This window comes from Catharus ustulatus, chromosome 3 (genome assembly GCF_009819885.2).
Source record: "Catharus ustulatus isolate bCatUst1 chromosome 3, bCatUst1.pri.v2, whole genome shotgun sequence".
In the NCBI taxonomy this organism is placed as follows: Eukaryota; Metazoa; Chordata; class Aves; order Passeriformes; family Turdidae; genus Catharus; species Catharus ustulatus.
The window spans coordinates 37,249,756-37,269,075 of NC_046223.1; the positions used below are offsets into that span (position 1 = coordinate 37,249,756).

The following is a 19,320-nucleotide window of genomic DNA, read 5'->3' on the forward strand; positions in this document are numbered from 1 at the left end:
TTCACGTAAGTGAAGGCATCACAGTCTGTCTCTTCAAAAGATATTTTTTCTCTTTAAACCTGATCTGCATCTAACTAATCTGGTAGCTAAAATCTTTAAGGCTGTGTTTTACTGTCATCTACTAGTTCTAGTCATTTCACTACAGTGCTGAAATGCACGGGGAGACTGAAAAAAAATGAGCCACAACATCAGATGAGTAAAGCTTCACTTCACAAAAGAGAAAAAACTTGACAAATCTGACAGGCTAGTGCAAAAGGAGCATAGAAATCCCTACCAAAAATATGTGGGAGGGAACGTATATTTAAAATAGGACCGCCTAATTCGGCTGCTAAATCAGTGTAAGGAGCTCTGTACGACTGTGTGTGCGGGAGGGAAAGACAGAGAGAGAGAGAGACAGAGAGGGAGAGAGGAGCGGAGGGAGGGGGAGAGAGAGCAATGTGCCTTTCACAGAGCTCGGAGCTTGATGGGAATGTTTGATTAGCTCCTCTCTGAAAGAAAAAAGGTGTCCAGGCCTCCCTCTGCTGCCTGCCTCTCCTTCTCTAGAATAATGTTGGCTGGAGTTTGGGGTACAGAAAAGCTTGGAAAAAACCCCACTTTCATACTGTGTGGAGAAAAGGAATAAAAAGTTGCACACCTCAAGCAAGGTAATTCTGATGTTGTTTTTCTGCTATATTTATTTAGGGGGGAGAGGGGGGAGTTGTGTTTTTTGCCTGTTGATAATAGTTAAATATTTTCACTGCTGAGAAACTGCAGGGACATAATATTTTATTTAGCATTCCAGCTGTATGCTTAGGATCAAAGACCTAAGAAAATGAAGACATAAATGTAGAATGAAACTGTATTTTACTCATATATACTTCATAAAGTATTTATGAAAGCATTAAGCCCCTACTGTTAAAGTGGACACATTTACTCACTGCATGAACAGCAAGGGCTTAACTATGTGATAAAGAATGGTGTATAAAAGCCACACACCAACAAACATTTATTCAAGCCCTCTGTTCAAACAGTTTGCAATAGACAATGCAACTTGTTCCTCAGTTTTAAACTGTTTTGGTTTCAAGCCCTTTCCACAAAGTCTTTTTTTATCAATAGGAAGGTGTGTGTTGTACCATTAATAAGCACTGCCTGACACTGGGGAACACTAATCTCCAAGGCACAGAGTGGAAAATGGTATTATTCCAGTGATGTGTGTTTCTGTGGTGTGAACTCTCCTGGTAAAGGATAGATACAGATGTATGAACAGTACAGTAGCCTAGACTCTATACATCCTTTTGTGCTGAGTGCTTGTTTTGGTGGTGAGGCTCCAAAAATGAATAGCATTGTCAAGCCTGCCACAGCCACTCAGCTCTCTGCAGAGAGATTAGAGTCTTGATAAGTCTCTTCAAAATGTGATTTCTCTCCAGCTAGTACAAACATGAACCAAATGCCCCAAGCTAAATATCAACTCTAGTTAATATTTTGTTCCTAGAGTTTATGGGAACTACACCACATTCAGAGCAGAAAGCAAAATTACACATTAGAGGCAAGCCCTCCTTAGAGCACAATGTCTTTTCTCTAACCTCTCCAAAATTTAAACAAAACATCAAAACAAGCAAACACACAGAGAGAAAAGGTTGTTTGGATGAGTTTTAAAATATATTTTGCTGAGAAAAGCCATGGAGTTGTATATGTATATAGCTTGTGTTTTCCTATATACATCCTGAAGTTAAAAACACTTTGCATTTGTCTACACTCAAAGTAAATCTTTGCTTTTCTGTGTTACCATCTTCTTCAGACTTTACTCAGTTCTTCACTTGAATGAAAGTCATGGCTCTAAGACTGGTCTCTTTCAGAGATGCAAAGAGAACTCAAGCAAAAATAACTCCATTACAAACACATTAATTTTCAAATACTTAGTATCTTATATTAAACAGACTTATTTTGCTTGCATGTTTTATTTAATCTTTTGAGTTGTTGGGGTTGTTCTCACTGGGATGACAAAAAGGACTTCCTGTCTTTTAGTTATTCAGGATATAAAAAGTATATTTTTAAGAAGAAACTTAGAATGTACTGCAAATACTGTGTTTCCACCTGTAGTAGTAATGTTATGTTCTTCACTTGGTCTTTAATTGTTCCCACCTTTACTTGATGTAAGACACTTCTTTCCCTACTGGTATAATAATTACAGCACTTACCACTGGCTGGTTGAACCAAGCAGTTTTACTAGCTACACCAGGTTTCCTCACACTTGGAATGCAAGAAAGATACTCCACGTGGATTCTTTTTTGTCTAAGAAGGATGAGATCCTACAAAAGCCTTTCCTTGAGAGGAGGCATTAACAAGGTGTTCCCTTTTCACCCAGTTACTGAAGTAGTAGGAAATTAATTACACTCCTTTTGTCAAAATTAATTGGAGTATTTCTAAAAGGGAACTACCTGAGCCACAGTGTGAACACAGAAGCTGAAAAACAGGCCAAGTACTTCATGTGAAATGTCAGAATTATCTATTATTTCTGGCCATTGCTTCTTAGAAAACATTGCTAAAAATAAACCTGAAGTTTATGCAACAATGGCATCAAAAACTAGACTGCATCTGATCTGCCTGGAGAATTTTGAACTTTTTCCTTTTCCCCTCTGAACCACAAATAAAGCTGTAATCAGAAAACACTTCAAGTGACATCCACAGCTTCTCTGGACAAACCGTGGCAGTGCCTCAGCACCCTCACAGTGAAGAATTTCTTCCTAATACCTAATCTAAACCTACTCTCCTTCAGTTTAAGTGTTGATAGGTAAGTAATTTAAGGCACCTGGAAGAAATGAGCAAGAAAAAGTGATAGTTCAGTTTACTACCTGCAATTAAGACTGTATTCCTGAGAAAAGGTGCTGTGGCACTTGTAGACATGAACTGCCCATGAACAGTGGGACTGGCATAGGCAGGGCCAGAGCAGCGAGGTGTGTGCTGGCCCATTGCAATTGGCAGTGTGTTTCCTGGATGGGTAAGGAAAAACAAAAGTCTGGGATTTCCTGGCAGTCCTGGAGGGATGTTCTGCCCCCCCTGAAGCTTTGGGTACACACCAGGACTCTTTCAGCCTGCTGCAGCATCAGCTGAGGTTTAGTTTTCTCATTCAGGGCACTGAATATATAATATATCATCATACAGATCCCATTAATCTGTGTTGAAAAACAGAAGCACAGAACTGCAAAACTGATGGTTTGGGGTTTGATTTTTTTTTTTTTTTTTTCACAAAAGAAAAATAATAATCATGGCATGAATTGTACAAAAAGCCAGGGAGGATGCTGCTACAGTAGTCACCGGTCTGCCCTCCACATCTTTTTCTTGTGGAGTAGATTTTTAAGTCCAGAGTCGGAGAGAGAAATAGGTGCTTAACACCTACTTAGAGCACTTCAATTCCTCTTTTGAACTTGCCGGGGCACAAGGAGCCCCCTTGTCCCAGCGCTGCCTGGGGAGCCTGTGCTGGAGCTCAGCTGGGACCCGGGACAATGCAGCCCCTGTTCTGGCCCGGCTGTCGCACAGAGACTATAATTATCTCTCTTCTAATGACCAGCCAGGCAAGATAACAGTTTTCATGCTATGTTTAGAAAACAATGTCTTACTACAAATTGACAGTTCATTCGTCTGTAAAAGAGCCTCTCTAACAGTCCTAAAGCAGCTGCCACTCTTTTGCATCCCAGTTCCTTTATTTGCTGCACATTTCTCTCTTGGAAAACCTGGGTAAATGCTGCACAGGCAGCACCGCTTCCTGCTGCCACACAAGAGGCACAGAAAGGTGCAGAAATGCCCAGAAAATCTGTAGCTGTTTAGATTGTATCTCTGTTAGTAAATTAAACTCTGTCTGTCTGTCTGTCTTGCCAGAGCCTGCACCGCCCTTGTGAACTCTCTAAGCCCCCAGCCCAAAGGGGCTGCAGGCACCGCTGTGAGTGTGACACGGAGTGAAACTGCTTTGTGCTGACTCGTGATAATGCCCCGTGGAAAGCAAGCTGATGCAAAAACAAGAGGGATGTGAAGGGACTTGTTCAGCTAAAACAGGAGCATGTATTGCTGATGAACTTTTCTTCCAGCGCTGTGGCCCACAGACAATCAGGATCTACTGAAATTCTGTAGGCTCCAAAGGCATCTATGGGGTAGCTGGACTGCCCAGCTATGACTGCAGCTTGTGTGGGCATAGCTGCCCCTGGCAAACACCAGGAGGTGCCAGGTTTGGGCAGTCCTGGCAGCATGGCACTTATAGGCTACCTACCCAAGTGTTTGCTCTGGGCTCTGCAAATATTCTGCACCTAACACTGTTCTGGGGCAGCTCTACATTTGGTGGTGTCTGAGGGCTGCTACCACATCCTCTGCCAGCAGAGAACAGAGCCCATTCCCTCTTTCTGCAGCCAGCTCACCCTTGTCTCTCTTGCCATCTTCTCTGTTCTCCTCTGCAGCAGGACATGGCTGGGTTACCTTGGGCTGCCTTTCCTCTTTGGGCTCATTTTTCAGTGACTGAGGCCTGGAAAAAAAAAACAGAAAGTGTTGATCAGAAAGAAAATTTCCCAACGGCTTGGAAGCATAAATATTTCTCATGAAATTCATTTCAATTAAAAAAAATATAACACCATCTGCAGCTTTTTCCTTCCCTTCTTAAGCAGAAAACCCAAATCTATATCTCATATTCCGAACTGGAAGCACATTCACATTCAGAAGAGTATTTATAGCCATCTCTGGTTCATTCAAATTATCTAGGTTTAAGCAGTTCTTAGCCTCATTCTTGCTGTAGTGGCTGAACTGAGTTTCTAGCACCCATGAAGTCCATCCCATCTCTGCTTTATCTCCAGAACTCTGGAGTGCATTAAGACGTCAGTGGCACAGAACATAATCTGTGCCAGATATCCTTAATGTGCCTCATTCTACAGAACATCCCTTAGACACAGATATAAAAAATACACTCAGCTTGCATTTGCAAACTGTTATTCAGCCTATCACCTTATAAAATATCTTTGTAGATGTAGCACATGTAACACAGCAGCCAACAGTCCTTCAGCTGGCAGCTTGCTTCTTATGAAAAAAAGCACATAATTGCCAAATGACATTACGCATGCGCCAGAATTTTCAGGAAAATTCTGAATGTTCTTGTGTAATTTCATGCAGTCCTTTAATGTCCCCACCAGGATGATCTGGGGATTTCCAACACCTTCAGGCTTGTACACAAAACTGTGGAAATTTTTACCTCTCAAAAATCACTAATTTACAGGGAAGTTTGGACACGGCCATGTCTGTGCCTCTCGATCTCCCTGCCAGGTTCCTTTAGGGACTCAGAAGGCTCCATTCTTTCTTGTTTCCCCCAAATACATCATTTGCCCTTCAGCCCATAGAACAGGCGTGAGACATAGAGGAAAGCTGGCAGCAGGGCTGTGTATTCTGGCTGTGGACAACTCCAGTGAGTCAGAGCTACAAAAGGGTAAGGACTCCCTGACTACAGGGGTATTTTCACAGCTGCCAGCCAGCTAAGGATGATGGAAGTCCATCCTGCTTGCCTTGGTGGCAGCTCATCCTTCTCACCTCTTTTGCAATGCATCTTCCAAACTTGAGAATTTTGTTCTTCTGAGCCTTGTTGAAGAAGTCCTAGGACATGAAGCACAGGAAGAAAGAGGCTGATTGGAAATGAGGCTACATGGGAAGAAAAAGAGTGTCCAGATGAGGAGGATGAGAGGTTAGGGAAGTTTAGAGTAGTTCCAATGGAACAACTTGGTACAAATGCTACAAAGGCAAATACCTGTATAAGTCAGAAAAGCCTACTTGCACCCTGTTTTGGGGAAAGCCATTCCACCAAACTGCATCTCAAAATTGTGGTAATTTGGGACAGAAAGTCAGTCTTATGTGGTCTACATCTTCTATTCTTAACGGTGAAATCTGTATGTAGAAAGAAATACATAGGTTAGGCAATAATTAGATTTGAATAGAAGCTCTTATGGTAATCTCCTAAAGCCAAAGTTCAAAATTCCTCACCATGGAAGTAGATTATGCAATACTGAGGACTGCAAGCTTAGTTTGTTTTCAAAACAAAAGACCACAAATTACAAGTTCCTGCTTCCAATCCATGTGGTTTCCCTTTTTGATCTTGGTTTCTCAGAAACAGAATCCTGTGATTCATCTCTATACAAAACCAGCAGGTTTTAAAATATTCTAATATGCAAAATTTGTAAAACAGTGCTACATTTCTCAGCAATTTCTGGCTGCACCTACTGTCATACTATCCAGGACTGGTCTCTGAAGGCCTCTTTCTCTGCCACCATGTTTTCTAGCTCTTCATTTCCCCTCCAGGGTACTCAGATACTGGGGAATATAGTTTTGGAAGCTTAGCTATTCCTCATGTTGTCCACATGACCCATATGTTAGAGAGACCTCTCCTGCCAGTTGCCAAGGGCTGCCAACACACATGCCATAAGGCTGCACAGCTTGGCCCTGCTATGTCATGTCTGTCACCAGCACCTCCACCAACAGCACGTCTTCAGCAAACCAGCACTACCCATAATAGCCTCATTTATAATGCTGGCACTCGTTCTAATCCATAGCTCTCTTTCCTCCCAAAAGCAGCTTGGAGCCCCAAGATGTCCTCTTCAGTCATTAAGCAATGGAAATGCTACTCACAGGTCCATGGTTTTCAAACTGTTCCCCAAAACAGCCTCGTCAGGTGGGAGATGTCAGCCTCAGAGTATCTGTTGGGTTGCAGGTGGGCTGCAGACCAGCACCAGCTGGGAGGGACACAACTGGAACAGTCTGCAAAGCCAAGGCAGCAGGGACCACTGGCTGGGGAGGGTGGCCATGCAGAACAACCTGGGATGTGGAGTTGGGCATCCTGGCCCTCAGCAGCTCACCCTGCAAGGAGAAAAGCAATTTAGAGGTCCAAACAAAGCAGCAATAGGAGATGACTCAGGGGAAGAAGGTGGTTTGGTGTTGTTTTCTGATCTGCCTGTGGTAGCAACCTCCCTTGTAGCACAGGTTAACCTTTTCTAAATTAACAGAAAGATATTTCATGGAGAAGGCTTGGAGAAAACATTTCCAAATAGAAGTAATGGTTACTGTTTTGCTGAAGACCTTATGCAAAAGATGCTTTCTTGATCAAGTTGTAATTACTAGACATAAATGAATTTCACCACTTCCTGCCTTACTTCAAACAAGTGCCACATGCCAGGGTAGCACCAGATTAATCTTTTATTACAAACGTTTTCTGAATCCTTATCCAACCAGTCCATGGCTTTGACATGGGACATCACATACAAACTGTAGGAGATACTGGATCAATAAAAGTTTTCTGTGAGTTGCTGTATAAATTTACTAGCATGCTTAAGGATGAGTTGCACTTTTGATCTATATAGATATCTATATATATCTAGATATATATCTAGATATATATATAGAGATACTATCTAGAGAGATATATCTGTGTATATAGATTTATAATTCACTTTTGCACTAAAGTGTTATGTGTAGCTTTAAGCAGAGAGTAAATACCCTAAAATTTCTCTAAATTTCTGCCTCTAAGTTTCTACCAAAAAAAAATGTTGTTTTGTTTGAACATGCTACAGAAATTCCAAAACCATCCCCAGGGTTAGGTGCAGTTTTTTTAGCACCTTTAACAGAAATTCTTTGCTTTTAGACTAAATATGTACCTTCAGGGGAATTCTGACACACGACACTAATTCTTAGTTTGCAGGCAGCACAATAGCACGGTTACTCAGTGCTCTTTACTGTGCATCCAATCTGAGAAACCATGTATTGCACTGTAAAGGCACTTAGACTTGTTTAAACCATTTGTTGGAAATAGAAAATGGCACATTTTGTAAAAAAAAAAAAAAAATGAAAGAAAGAAAGAAATGTGGCCACAAATCTCATGCTATAAAGCCAGCACAGCCCTCCGGCACTGCTGAATTGCAAGTACTTTCCTCTGCCCTCTATTCCTTGGGAAAATGGGAGTGCCAGAGATTGATGGCACCTGGCTGGGGTCTGAAGGATGGTAAGCAGAAGTCAAACTAGAAAAGTAGAAGTCTGCCTGAGAGTGAGGGGGGCAGATACATGAGCAGACAAAAAACATGGTGGGGAGGAGAACAGAGGGAGGAAGTTTTACGGACAGGGATTCACAGGTTTAAGCTAAGAGCGTTTTCCAATGAGGCATGAAAGCTGTGCATCAAAATGAAAAATTAATTCATAATACATTAGCAGAAAACAGGAAAGTACAGTGTAATGGCCCCCAACGAAATCATCATCCAGATAGACTAAATTATATTTTCTCTGTGGGTGGGTGACATACGCTAAATGTCTCTCTTCCTTTGCTGGAAGGGGCAGGTCAGACCAACATAATTGATGGTTTTCTTGCTGAGACAGATGAAAATGTATAATCATTGTAGTTTTATTTAAGCTCTGAGAAAGGCCTAGCAAGTTAAATCACACTGTAGTCTTATATAAATTACTTTCTTCTGAACGAGCTCTGTGGAAAGTAGAGAAGTCATCATCACTGTTACTCCAACCTTAAGTTTTAATTTCAGGGCATTGCATGAAGACAAAATGAGTAATACAGGGCTGCTTGCATGTTTCTATTTGTCTCTAAATTTCTGGGTATATCATCTCTTCATTATACCTACCTGAATGAGAGGTATTTTGAACTAAATCCCTCTTGCCAACCTGCATATAAACATTTGTTCCATCACCTCAGAAAAAAACTACTCCTGTGCCCAAAGTGCAACTTAAGTAGAATTCAGACTTCTGAATCCACCCATACCTCACTTCAGTGATTTGAGAGTGATTTGAGAGGTACCACCCTGCAAGAGGTACTGGCTACCAGCAGTCCCCACAGCCCTCTTGTGAGTCAGAAACTTCACAGAGTAGAGCAGGAACCATTCAAAACATTATGTGTCAGCTACAACAATCAAAGTATTGCAATAAGAAGGAAGTGGTGAGAATCCTTAATCAGGGATAACTGTCCACGACCTCAGAGAGTTTGGGCCCATGTTATCCTCATCACTGAAGAAGTCCCCCTTCATCAGACTCCAGGGCAAAAAGGTTGGGAGACCCCAATTTTCTGTGACAAAGAAGGACCCCTGTACAACAACAAATGACAAACAGGGTCAGAAAGAAAGGAAGTGAGGAGTGGACCAGCTTGCCACTTGCCTGGGAACAGAGGAGAGCCAGAGAGTCCCTGCCTCCTGTTCCCCATCTGAATGTGCAAACCACAGGGCTGCAGCAAGCAGAGACTGCCCTGAAGGTGGGGGACCACCACTGCCTGAGTGTGGGTCTCACATGGCCATGGAAAGCATCTGGCAAACAGGCTGTGGGTGCTGTGGCTTGGAGGTAAAGCAGTATGATAATGCAAAGACTCTTGAACGAAAAATCTTAAGCTGTCCCCAGGCCCAGACACTCCTTTAATTGTGGTCCATAGAACCGCTGAATGTGTGACACACGATACTGCTTACAACCCCTCCAGCACAAGGGAAAGACCTGCAGCCACAGAAGCTCTGAAGCTCTGCTCTGCTTCCAGAAAGCATTTTTGAGTTCTTTCATATGTGAAGGAAAACGGGTGAGCATTCACTCACCTTTTTTATAGCAGTAGGTCATGATATTTTTAAATTCCTGGATGCTTATATTCTGTTTCAGACCACACAAAGAGTAAAGTCTATCCTCCGTGCAGACAAGCTCACCTCACAAAATAGCACCTTGGATCTTACATTTTGTAACCTGGCTGGTATTCCTACAGGTCAGCTTAAGCCTCCAAAATGAACTACAGCTATCAATTCAACCTTTCTGTCTCAGCAAAACTCAGTACCTCCAATTTTTCAGAAAACAGCTACTTAGATACTTTTTTTTTTATGTACAGACTTTCAGAGCAATGCAGTGCACTGAGGGTATGTAACTTCATCCCTCTGTCAAGAAAAGGGGTGAAACTAAATAATGTGTGGCAAGTGCTAGTCATATTACCTAGTGTGCTCCAAAATGAACAGTTCTTGCACTGCCAAGCAAGGTACAATACCATGGGTACAGAGTATGAGCATGAAACAAAGGAAGGGTTAAAAAATAGTATAAAATAAAATATTTTTTAAAAAATAAAACAAAAAAAAATCTAAAATGTTTTCCTATAGAAGACAATGATCAACTCTTGTTTATCCAAACCAGTTTACTCACACCTACACAAAGCCCACTTGATTTTCCCTTAAAGGGCACATATTTAAGTCAACCCACAGTGCTTAGAGATCATGCTGTTACCTCCATGCTGCTTGCTCAAATAGCTTTCAGACAAAGTCCACTTCTGTTTTTCTTTATAGTGCCAGTGTTGCTGAGATATTAGAAGCCCTTGAAAAAGGGAACAATGACACACACTATTGTGGTACAAAGAGAGTATACAAATTAATTTTTGTGGCACAGGAGATTACAGGAGATAAACTGCTTACTCCTGCAGAGGCAAAGCACATGGCACCAGCAAAGAATTTCAGCTTGCACATGGAATGGACAGCAGTGCCTGACACCAAAAATCAAGGACTTAAAATCTGCACTTCCTCCAGAAAATGTTACAGTTTGCCATACAGTGACAGTTTATGTGCATTTAAACCATCCGCTTATTTGTAGTACCCAGCAGCTCTGTCAGATCTTTATGAAAGTCAAGTTGCTAATAAAAGGTCAGCATAAAAATCATACTTTATATGCAGAAAGAATAGTTAGCTAATTGTGTCTCTTCACTAATATTCAAGAGTTTTCAAGTGTTTATGGTCAGGAAAAAGTAATCAACATTCTTTCAAATAGGAATTTGAATTTTTTAAAAGGTAAAATATCAGCAGCACTGGGAAACACCAAAGGAGATACTTCTTACTACATTTGTACTTAGCAGGAATGGAAGCACAGGTTAATATAATGCATATACTTAATAGCTTTTCTAGCATAAAGGTAACTTCTGTTATGACAGTCTGAAAGATTCACATGGGAAAACGCACTCTGATAAACGGAGATCCAGCATACAGTTTAGGAGATTTTATAGACAGTATCACTACTTCCCAGTTCTGACTGGGACTGTAAATACAGCCTTAATGGAAATCTCATTAGAAGAAATCTCAGCAAAACTCATACTCCAGACTAATACAAAGTAGAAAATTCTCAGTTTGTTTTAAAGGGATCTATTCATTTTGTAAAGGAAGAAAGGAAGTACATCTTTGTATCATTCTTGATTTACAGATCAAACATCCCCAATGACTGACCTCTCAGTGGATCTACACAGACTAAAAGGTCTGTTGCAAGCATGGATTGGAGCCCTGCTTTCCCTTTCCTTCCCAGAGAAACAAAAAAGCCCGCTGCTTTTTTCCAAGCTGTTGCTCCCTTTACCAGTCTGAAGGAGCAGATGCCATGCCAGTGCACAGCATAGGAGATCTCACACAGCTTAAATCAGGTGACACCCTAGGCATTCAATACAATGAATGCACACAGATTTCCCACAACAGAAAGCCTGGAGCTTCTATGCCTGACACTTAATAGTCAGCAATGTAAATCCTCCTGTGCATTTCCCCATGTGACAGACCAGGGTCTGAAGGCCAGGACCACCCCTTGGAGTACTGTCACCACAGCTGTGTCCCAGGATATCTGTGCATTTCTCCTGATGGGCCAGAGCCTAATGTAGAAATTAATATAGTGGCAAAAACAAGGTTCTTTACTATTATAATTTATTTCCATGAGGATACTAGAATAGACTGCACCACCAAAGATACAGAGCCCACAATAAGATGCTTTTCCGTTTAGCTGTGACAACAAAAGAGTTAAGTAAATCTAACAGCCTTGTCTAAATGCCTCCAGTATCTTTCTTATTGATAAACATCTGTTATTGCAGGCTAAGGGGTCTGATGAACTCTGCTGAACCCTTGACAGGCTTTAAGTCTTAAATCCCTTTAGACTTATTGGCTTCTTTCTGCACTGAATTCATAATGATTTAGGAACAAAAGCCCACTTTCTGTTTCCTTGAAGAGCAATGCCCACCAGCCAACTAGGTAGAGAATGCAATGCAGCCAAGCCTAGGGCACTGCCACCCAGGAGGACTGGGATGGCTCCTGGGGTGGCTGGCCATGCCCTGGGGACAGCAGAGCTGGGCGACAGCAGGGCCTTCAGGAAGCAATGGAGAGTCTTGCGCAGCCCTGGTGATACAGGTGGTTACATGTTTTGTAAGACAGGAAAAGTTAGGCAGTATTGGACTCTCTCCACACAACACACAGCAGCCCACCCATGAAGCCAGATTTTACATGGATGCTTTACCATCTCAGACCTCTTCTACTCTAATTAAACTGCTGATGAAAACATCTCAGCACCAAGCCAAATACTGTCAGGAAAAATTCACACAGATCTCTTTGACTTTAAATTAAAATGCCAATGCTGAATTCATTCACAGCAAATTTTGGGATTGCTCATATTAAGATGTCTTTTGCAAAGTCTAAGCCAGTGCCAGTACAATCTTTAATGGTGCATGGTAATTCCATAAATGAATTGCAATTCTTATTCTGCCTCTTCTTTTTCTGCAATTGGCCAGAAGTGAGAATTCCTTCAACAGGAGCAATTATTTGATACCTCTGAAGGGTATCAAATGGGTTGAAATATAAAAGGGAGGAGAAAAGCATCTGAGCTGAGTTTCTCTGAGCGCTCTTCTACATCTTAGTGTTATTTCTTTTAACAGCTTCACAGTGGAAATAAACTACAGTAAGTGCTTAAAATGGATTTTTGTTCCAAAAGATGGGCAACTTTTTAATAGAAACTAACCATGAGAGCAGAATATCACCACTTAACTGAATTTGCTGATATGGCTTGTACAGCCTGGGGTCACCCCCACTGCACTGCCCATCTTCTTCCAGAAAGACACCGTAACCATGTTGAGTCACTTTCCACATCCCCTGGATTTCAGTGACTTCTGAGAAACCTCTGCTACTTTCAGCTTGAGCAGCCTAGCAGGAAAACTTTTTCAGGGAGATCACCAAGGAAAGACATAGTGCTATTAGGAAGTGACACTGTTAGTAAGTCCTGGTGTTTGAAGTTCTCCAACTGTAGCACAGAAGCAAAAATCAGGGGTGGATCTGCTCTATGTAAAAACAGTTATAAATTACATAGACCCAGAACTGGCTGAACTCAGTTTAGATTAGCACACTATTTTAGTCATCCTCACTCATAGCATGTGGCTTGCTTGAAAAAGAAGAGCAATTAAAATACAAATATGGAAATATTGTATAGGGAGACAGAATGCAGATTATTGTTTTCCTCTTTCTCTCCTGTATCTGCCTTATTCTCTAAATTTCTTTCTGAGGTAACCAAAACTCTGCTTCTGAGTACATTAATTGCTACGTGAAATTGGATTAAATCTGCCATTTTTCCAGGAGGCAGATATCTTCCTTTCCCTGGTCATATGCAGATTGAACATTCTTATTTAACATTCATATTTTCTTTCTGGATAGCTAGCTTTTTTTTTTTTTTTTTTTTTTTTTTTTTTAGTTCAAATATTTGCACTTGTAAGCATGTAATAAGTTTCTCTGGACATCAAGTTTATTTTGATCCTCGAGATTCTGCCTGTGCAACAGACAAATATATTCTCTCTTTCAGAATTTTTACTCTGTTTGTCAAACATTATGAATACTTTAATGACTCTGCCCCACCCACAATTCCCTCAACAATCATGAAATAATAGCAAAAGCAGCAGGTGATGCTCAGGAGAGGGGTTATCTCTGATAAGTTTGAATTCTTGTAGCCTGGCCAAGAGCTTCAGGGATGGCAGGGGTCATGAACCACATATGCAGACCCAGAAAAAAATGTTTTCCAGGTGTTCTGACAGAATCCTCTTAATCTCTGGTGCTCACATACATGTACACACATACACATCCTCAGAAAAGGAAAGAAGCTGGTAATTTGGCTCACAAAATATGAACAGTTGCAAAATACTTTATGCAACATTTTTCAGGAGTAAATGGACTTGTTTATGTTTCCCATATCTATGTGAAATTACCTGGTATGCTTTGATGTGCAGAAAATACGATTCTGTGATTGTTTCTTAGAAGAACAGTGAACAGATTTGAATAGATGTCAGAACATGTCCATGCCCATTGTGCCCTCTCCTGACACTGGCTTCTGAAATAAGTACGTGAATGAAATCTTGGTTTCCTGGAGCAGAAGACAGATTTTGGAGATAAGTAAAAAAATTAGTCCATGGGAGTGTGATAGCCCAAACACCATCTCCTCTGGGGACATCAGTTGCTCTAAAAAAATGCAATAAGAGGATGCAGCACGTGAAGACTGTGAAAGGTTAAAGAAGAGCACACAGTCCCTCTTTCCTCACCATTCTAGTGTCATCTGCAATACCTCCAAATGCAACCTGATGTGCTCTTCTTTTCCTTTTCAGTGTTCCTTAGCAACGCATCCAGATTCTGCTTTACTCACCATGAAGGCCACAGTCATTGCAACCTTCTTTGGTAAGTACAATTGACATGCTGCAATTAGAAGTTTATGGGTTTGTACTCTCCCGTCCTGGATGTCCAGTGGCTATTGACTACAGTAATTTCATGAGTATAAGCCACATCCTTCTGACTAAAATTTTGGTCCCAACCTGGAAGTGCGGCTTATACTCTGGAGAGGCCAATGTATGGACAAAGTTCAGAAATTTGCCAACTTGGAAGTGCGAGCCCCCAGTAGCCGCGAGCCGAGCCGGAGTCTGCCCAGCCCCGAGCCAAGCCAGTAAACCCTGTGATCCCACGATTCTGTTGCTAATTGACAACTTTGTGAAAGTCGCACACGGATCCTCGCTGCAAACAAAAGTGCGGCTTATAATCCAGTGTGGCTTATATATGGACTAAGAACGAAACATTGCCGACACCTGAAAGTGCAGCTTATAATCAGGTGCGGCTTATACTCATGAAATTACTGTAATTCTCTTCCCTTTGGACTCCACGCCTGATGAAGCTCTCAGTGGCAGGTGGAAGCCTTGGTACAGCTTTTCAAAACTGTTTTACACAAACTTCTTGACTTTGGCATAGAAAAAAATATCAATTACTTGCAGAGATCTCCAAGTATATGACCAGTTACATGCAGTCCATAGCAGGTGGGCCTGGAAAATGCCTGTAATGTAAAGAAAAATCAGCTGTTTCAATTCTCCCTGGTTTTGTTCTTCCCATGAAAAAGATGGTACCAAAAGGTTATAAATGTGTCTTATTTTCTTTCCACTGGCAGTCAGACAGGATCTCACTTTTTGGGAACATGTAGAAGCTCCAGAACTTGCAATTCATCTTACATGAACACTCTGGTTGTGACATTCCCAGACACTATTCCCTCTAGCTGTTATCCTCAAGTCTGTCAGGACAGTTATTCTTAGTTCAAACTCACAGCAATCTATGTAGTTCTTCTACATAAATTATACTAGATTACTTTCCCCACATTAGATTATGCTGCAACATTCCAAATAGTTGAGATATTGCATTTTATTTTCCACTCATGCGGTCATTTTTTCACTCTAACTACAATTTTGCCATGGTTACACAACGCATTGGTGACAAAAGGCCCAAATATTGCACCTATGCATTGTCACTTCAGACAGTGTGAGACTACTTTAAATTTTGAGCAAGTTCTAGGTATGATCAAGTCTACAAACTCTTTGTAATCAGTCTAGGGGGAGAAGAACATAAAAGACAGAAATTACTTCTGTTGCATATTTTAGTAAGATTAGTTTAACAAATGATAAAAGGATCAGCTGACACATCACGGAGCTTTTGAATTCCCTTTGAAAGCTCAGAGAAGGGAAAGGTGAATAGGAAAGTCAAGATATTCCTAATGCAGTTATCAATTACCCATAATACAGTGCTTATAAACTAAGCACAGAGAACAAAGAGATCTTGTATGTCATCACTCAGCAAGTAAACATAACATGGCAAGCCAGATGCATATTAACAGCATATGTCTCTTTTACTATTTCACTTTTTAAATCATAATCCTGCTTACTGAAGAAAATGAGCGCCCTGGCTGGGGTATGCCACCCTAGAACCTCATACAGGCTGTAATGCTGCCCAGTATCCCACACCTGCTGCCACCAGTGAGTGAAATGCCACAGCACAAAATTACAGAATAACCTTCCCAAAGGGCTATTAAGAAGAATCTTTGGCTCCCAAACTTCCCAGTTGCTTTATACACAGAGCACATTGCTTCATTAACATCCCTATTACAACAATTACAAAGAGTTCCCACTGCTTGTGGAAATATTTTTGTGATTTTCTGGACCACATGGATTCCATAGCATCTTTAGATAGTGAGTTCCATAGATGAATATGTGAACTGAACTGATCTTTAATCTTCTTCAAAGAACTTCCCCACAGCAGATGCAATCTTGACTGCAAAGTTAACCACCAAATAGAAACCTAGATGTGGCTGAGAATATTCCTATTTCAAGTTCTCAACCATTTGATGGAAATTTAAGAAATCTCATGCAGAGGAGCTTGTAGTGACTGATGTTGAGTCCACCTTTTTCCTGACACTATGTTTATTTGTTCTAGGTGTGTTTCTTACATGTACATACACAGCCAAGGAAGCCACAAAGAAGACAAAAAAGGCTAAACTATGTAAGTGATCTCAGTAGAAATGTTGCTGTTTTACAGTAGACACGACCAATGCATAAGAAAGGTGCAAAGTGAGATTATTTTCACAACTGTCTAGAGTCAATGGCATTATGTGTTAGCTAAAAGATCCTTTTATTGAAAGCAAATCACTAAGTAAAGTGTGTGCCATATAACATTTACAAAGGGAAAATTTTGTAATTCACTATTAAAATGTATCTTCATAGCAAGCCCTAAGGTTTTCACAGAGAGGGAGACATAAGTGAAATGAAGCAGCTGTAACACAAAGCATATGTAGTCGGTTAGTGAGAGACAAGTGGTGCATCTCTGTGCACAAGGATGTTTAACTTTCAGCTATCCTGCTGCAGGAGCGTTTCTGTCCACAGATTATTTTGCTCATGTAGCTGACAAACAAGCCTGCTGCGAGCTTGTAAACGCACACTTAAATCCCTCCCTCAAAGTAAATTGTACCCAGTAAAAAATTTTAAAAATTAAGGGCAAGATAATGGGCTGTGACTTCAGCCTGACATTACAGATGGCACAGAGCTACATGAGCACAGCGGGAGGCTTGGGAAGCATCCCCACCCCCTCGTTCCCACGTGTTAACCACAGGCTGGGTGACTACACTTCTCTCTCTCTCCAGCTAAGTGTCATAACAGATATTTCCTTCAGAGAAGCAAACACTGAAGGTCAGAAATACCCACAGGCTTCCTTATTCCATCCTTAGTTACTGCCACATCCCTTGGTATATGTGTTATGTTGTAGATGCAGAAGACACAGATTTCTTGTATCCCAAAACCATTGACATGAAGGCTTAGGAAGAAGGCATCCCTGTCACTCAGTTGCTCACTGTCTCATGACAAGATCACTCAGCCAAGAAAGCATTCAATCTGACTTTACCAAGATTTTGCACTCACAGATGTACCCCAGATTGATTGTGATGTCAAGGCGGGGAAGATAATCAATCCAGAATTCATTGCAAAATGCCCTCCTGGATGTCAAGATGTAAAATACCGTGTTTATGGCACAGACATTTATGCTTCTTTTTCCAGCATCTGCAATGCTGCAATTCACAGGTGAGTGAGTTGAAATGAGTGAGGCACTCAGACAAAACTGTTATTTCAGTGCAGGAATTTCTTTCTTTTTAATTTCTTTACAGTTCCCACTTCATTATAGGTTTAATTGCTGGCTTCTGTAGAAAACCTGAGAGAAAGTCCATGTGTGATGGAATGGATCCATTCTTACAAAGTGCTGTCAATCCTGTATTCCTATAGAAATTAGCTGTGTTAGAAGAAGTTTCTCAACCTTTGGAGAAGTGTCTTGAGATTTCCAGATCCCTCATTCATGCATAACAAATTACCATTGTACTATTATCATTCAAGTGGAAGATAGAGATGGAGCTGCTACTACTAATAAATTTTCAGAAAAAATAGGCACATCACCAGTGATGAATACATATAACTCTCATGCTTCTGGGATTGGTTTGGTTCTCTGGGTTTGAATTTAACTGTCCTTGACATCAAAGACTGAGTAATGTGCTTTCCTGCCACATAAAAGGACGCTGCACAAGGAAATGAGTAACATAAATTTTGTAGCAAAAGTTTTCCAGGATTTTATTAGCCATGTAAGAATGTGCATAAAATTCTAATGGAGAATAACTGCACAATCAAAACACACCGCAGTTGGAGGCGGGATGCAGAGGCAGGACGCATCCAGCTAAAAATGCAGCAAGAAGGTAAAAAGCCTGATTGACAACTTGACTTGGTTTGGAGTTATTTGAGCTTATTCGAGCTACTGCTGTGCTGCCTGTTCTGTGGGATACCTGGGATCGGGTAAAGCGGGACAGCTGAGGCTTCGGGAGCTCAGCCCTGGCTCTGCGCTCTGGGTGCCTGGGCTGCGGTGCTGTGCGGGGACAGCGCTGCCACCTCCCGGCTGCAGCCCGGCCCTGGCTGGGGACGGCACTGCCAGGTAGCTGATGGCTTTCCACGGCAAATTCCTCCCTCAGACACCAGTGTGCAATGGAAATTGTCTCGGCATGCAGAATTAGTCCCAAAGGGAAGTTAAAAAATACTGGTGGCAACTGCAGTCTCCCTTCAGCCTGACTGGCTGTATTGGTACAGCAAGGGTTCCAGTTTGTCTCATTTGCCAGCTGGTTTGGGCTGTGTTAGCTTACATGTTGCAGTTCCACAGACAGTGCATTTCTTCTCCATACATTTATTTTAACAACAGCTAAATTACCAGAGCAAAATACACCCCTAACACACCCTTCAGCCCTGTTTGCTGCCCAGTACTTATTTTCCTGCCTGGTCATTACTGCCAGCCCTACAATTCCCCTACAGCTACAGCTGCTTCCCGGCTGACCTGCTATCCTAGTGATGCCACAGCAGGCTGCATACACTCAAGGTTTTCTGTTTGTCTTGAGGTACATGATACAGCATGTGTTAAACACCATTTGATGTGCACCACTCCAGGAGTCTGCCAGGTTTCCTACAGCTTCCAGCAATATTGTGTTTACTCCAGGCTGAGGTCAGAAACATGCTTAGGTTTTTGCAGAAAACACATACTGAAACTCAAAGAAAATACATTCAGTCACATGGTTGGCCTGAAAACTCCTCTAAGAACCTCTGCCTGTATCTTCAGTCATTCAATCAAGCTTGCAGGAATTTTAACGAAGGCAGTGGCTTTTTCTTGTGTGCAACTAGGTCAAGCTTAAACAGAGGACCAGTAGATCAGTGGGAAGAGC

At 41.5% G+C, this 19,320-nt stretch overlaps 1 protein-coding gene and 1 long non-coding RNA gene across 7 annotated transcripts in view; one reads left to right on the plus strand and one right to left on the minus strand.

The window, feature by feature from the left end:
* The first annotated feature begins 372 nt into the window (after positions 1-372).
* VIT (vitrin) overlaps positions 373-19,320 on the plus strand; it is a 53,763-nt gene continuing 34,815 nt past the window's right edge. For 2 of the 6 annotated variants that reach the window (XM_033056665.2, XM_033056667.2), the window contains exons 1-4: positions 373-644; positions 14,381-14,450; positions 16,518-16,583; positions 17,482-17,653. In XM_033056665.2, the coding sequence (XP_032912556.1) occupies positions 14,420-14,450; positions 16,518-16,583; positions 17,482-17,653 (269 nt within the window). In that variant the 5' untranslated portion in view covers positions 373-644; positions 14,381-14,419. The remainder of the gene's footprint in view (positions 645-14,380; positions 14,451-16,517; positions 16,584-17,481; positions 17,654-19,320) is intronic. The other 4 variants (XM_033056668.2, XM_033056670.2, XM_033056666.2 and 1 more) reach the window with 2 other exon arrangements.
* Positions 4,396-5,883, minus strand: LOC116994748. Its single transcript, XR_004417564.1, has 3 exons — positions 5,753-5,883; positions 5,539-5,601; positions 4,396-4,489 (listed from the first exon to the last, which is right to left on the minus strand). It is a non-coding gene; the product is annotated as an uncharacterized LOC116994748 (long non-coding RNA).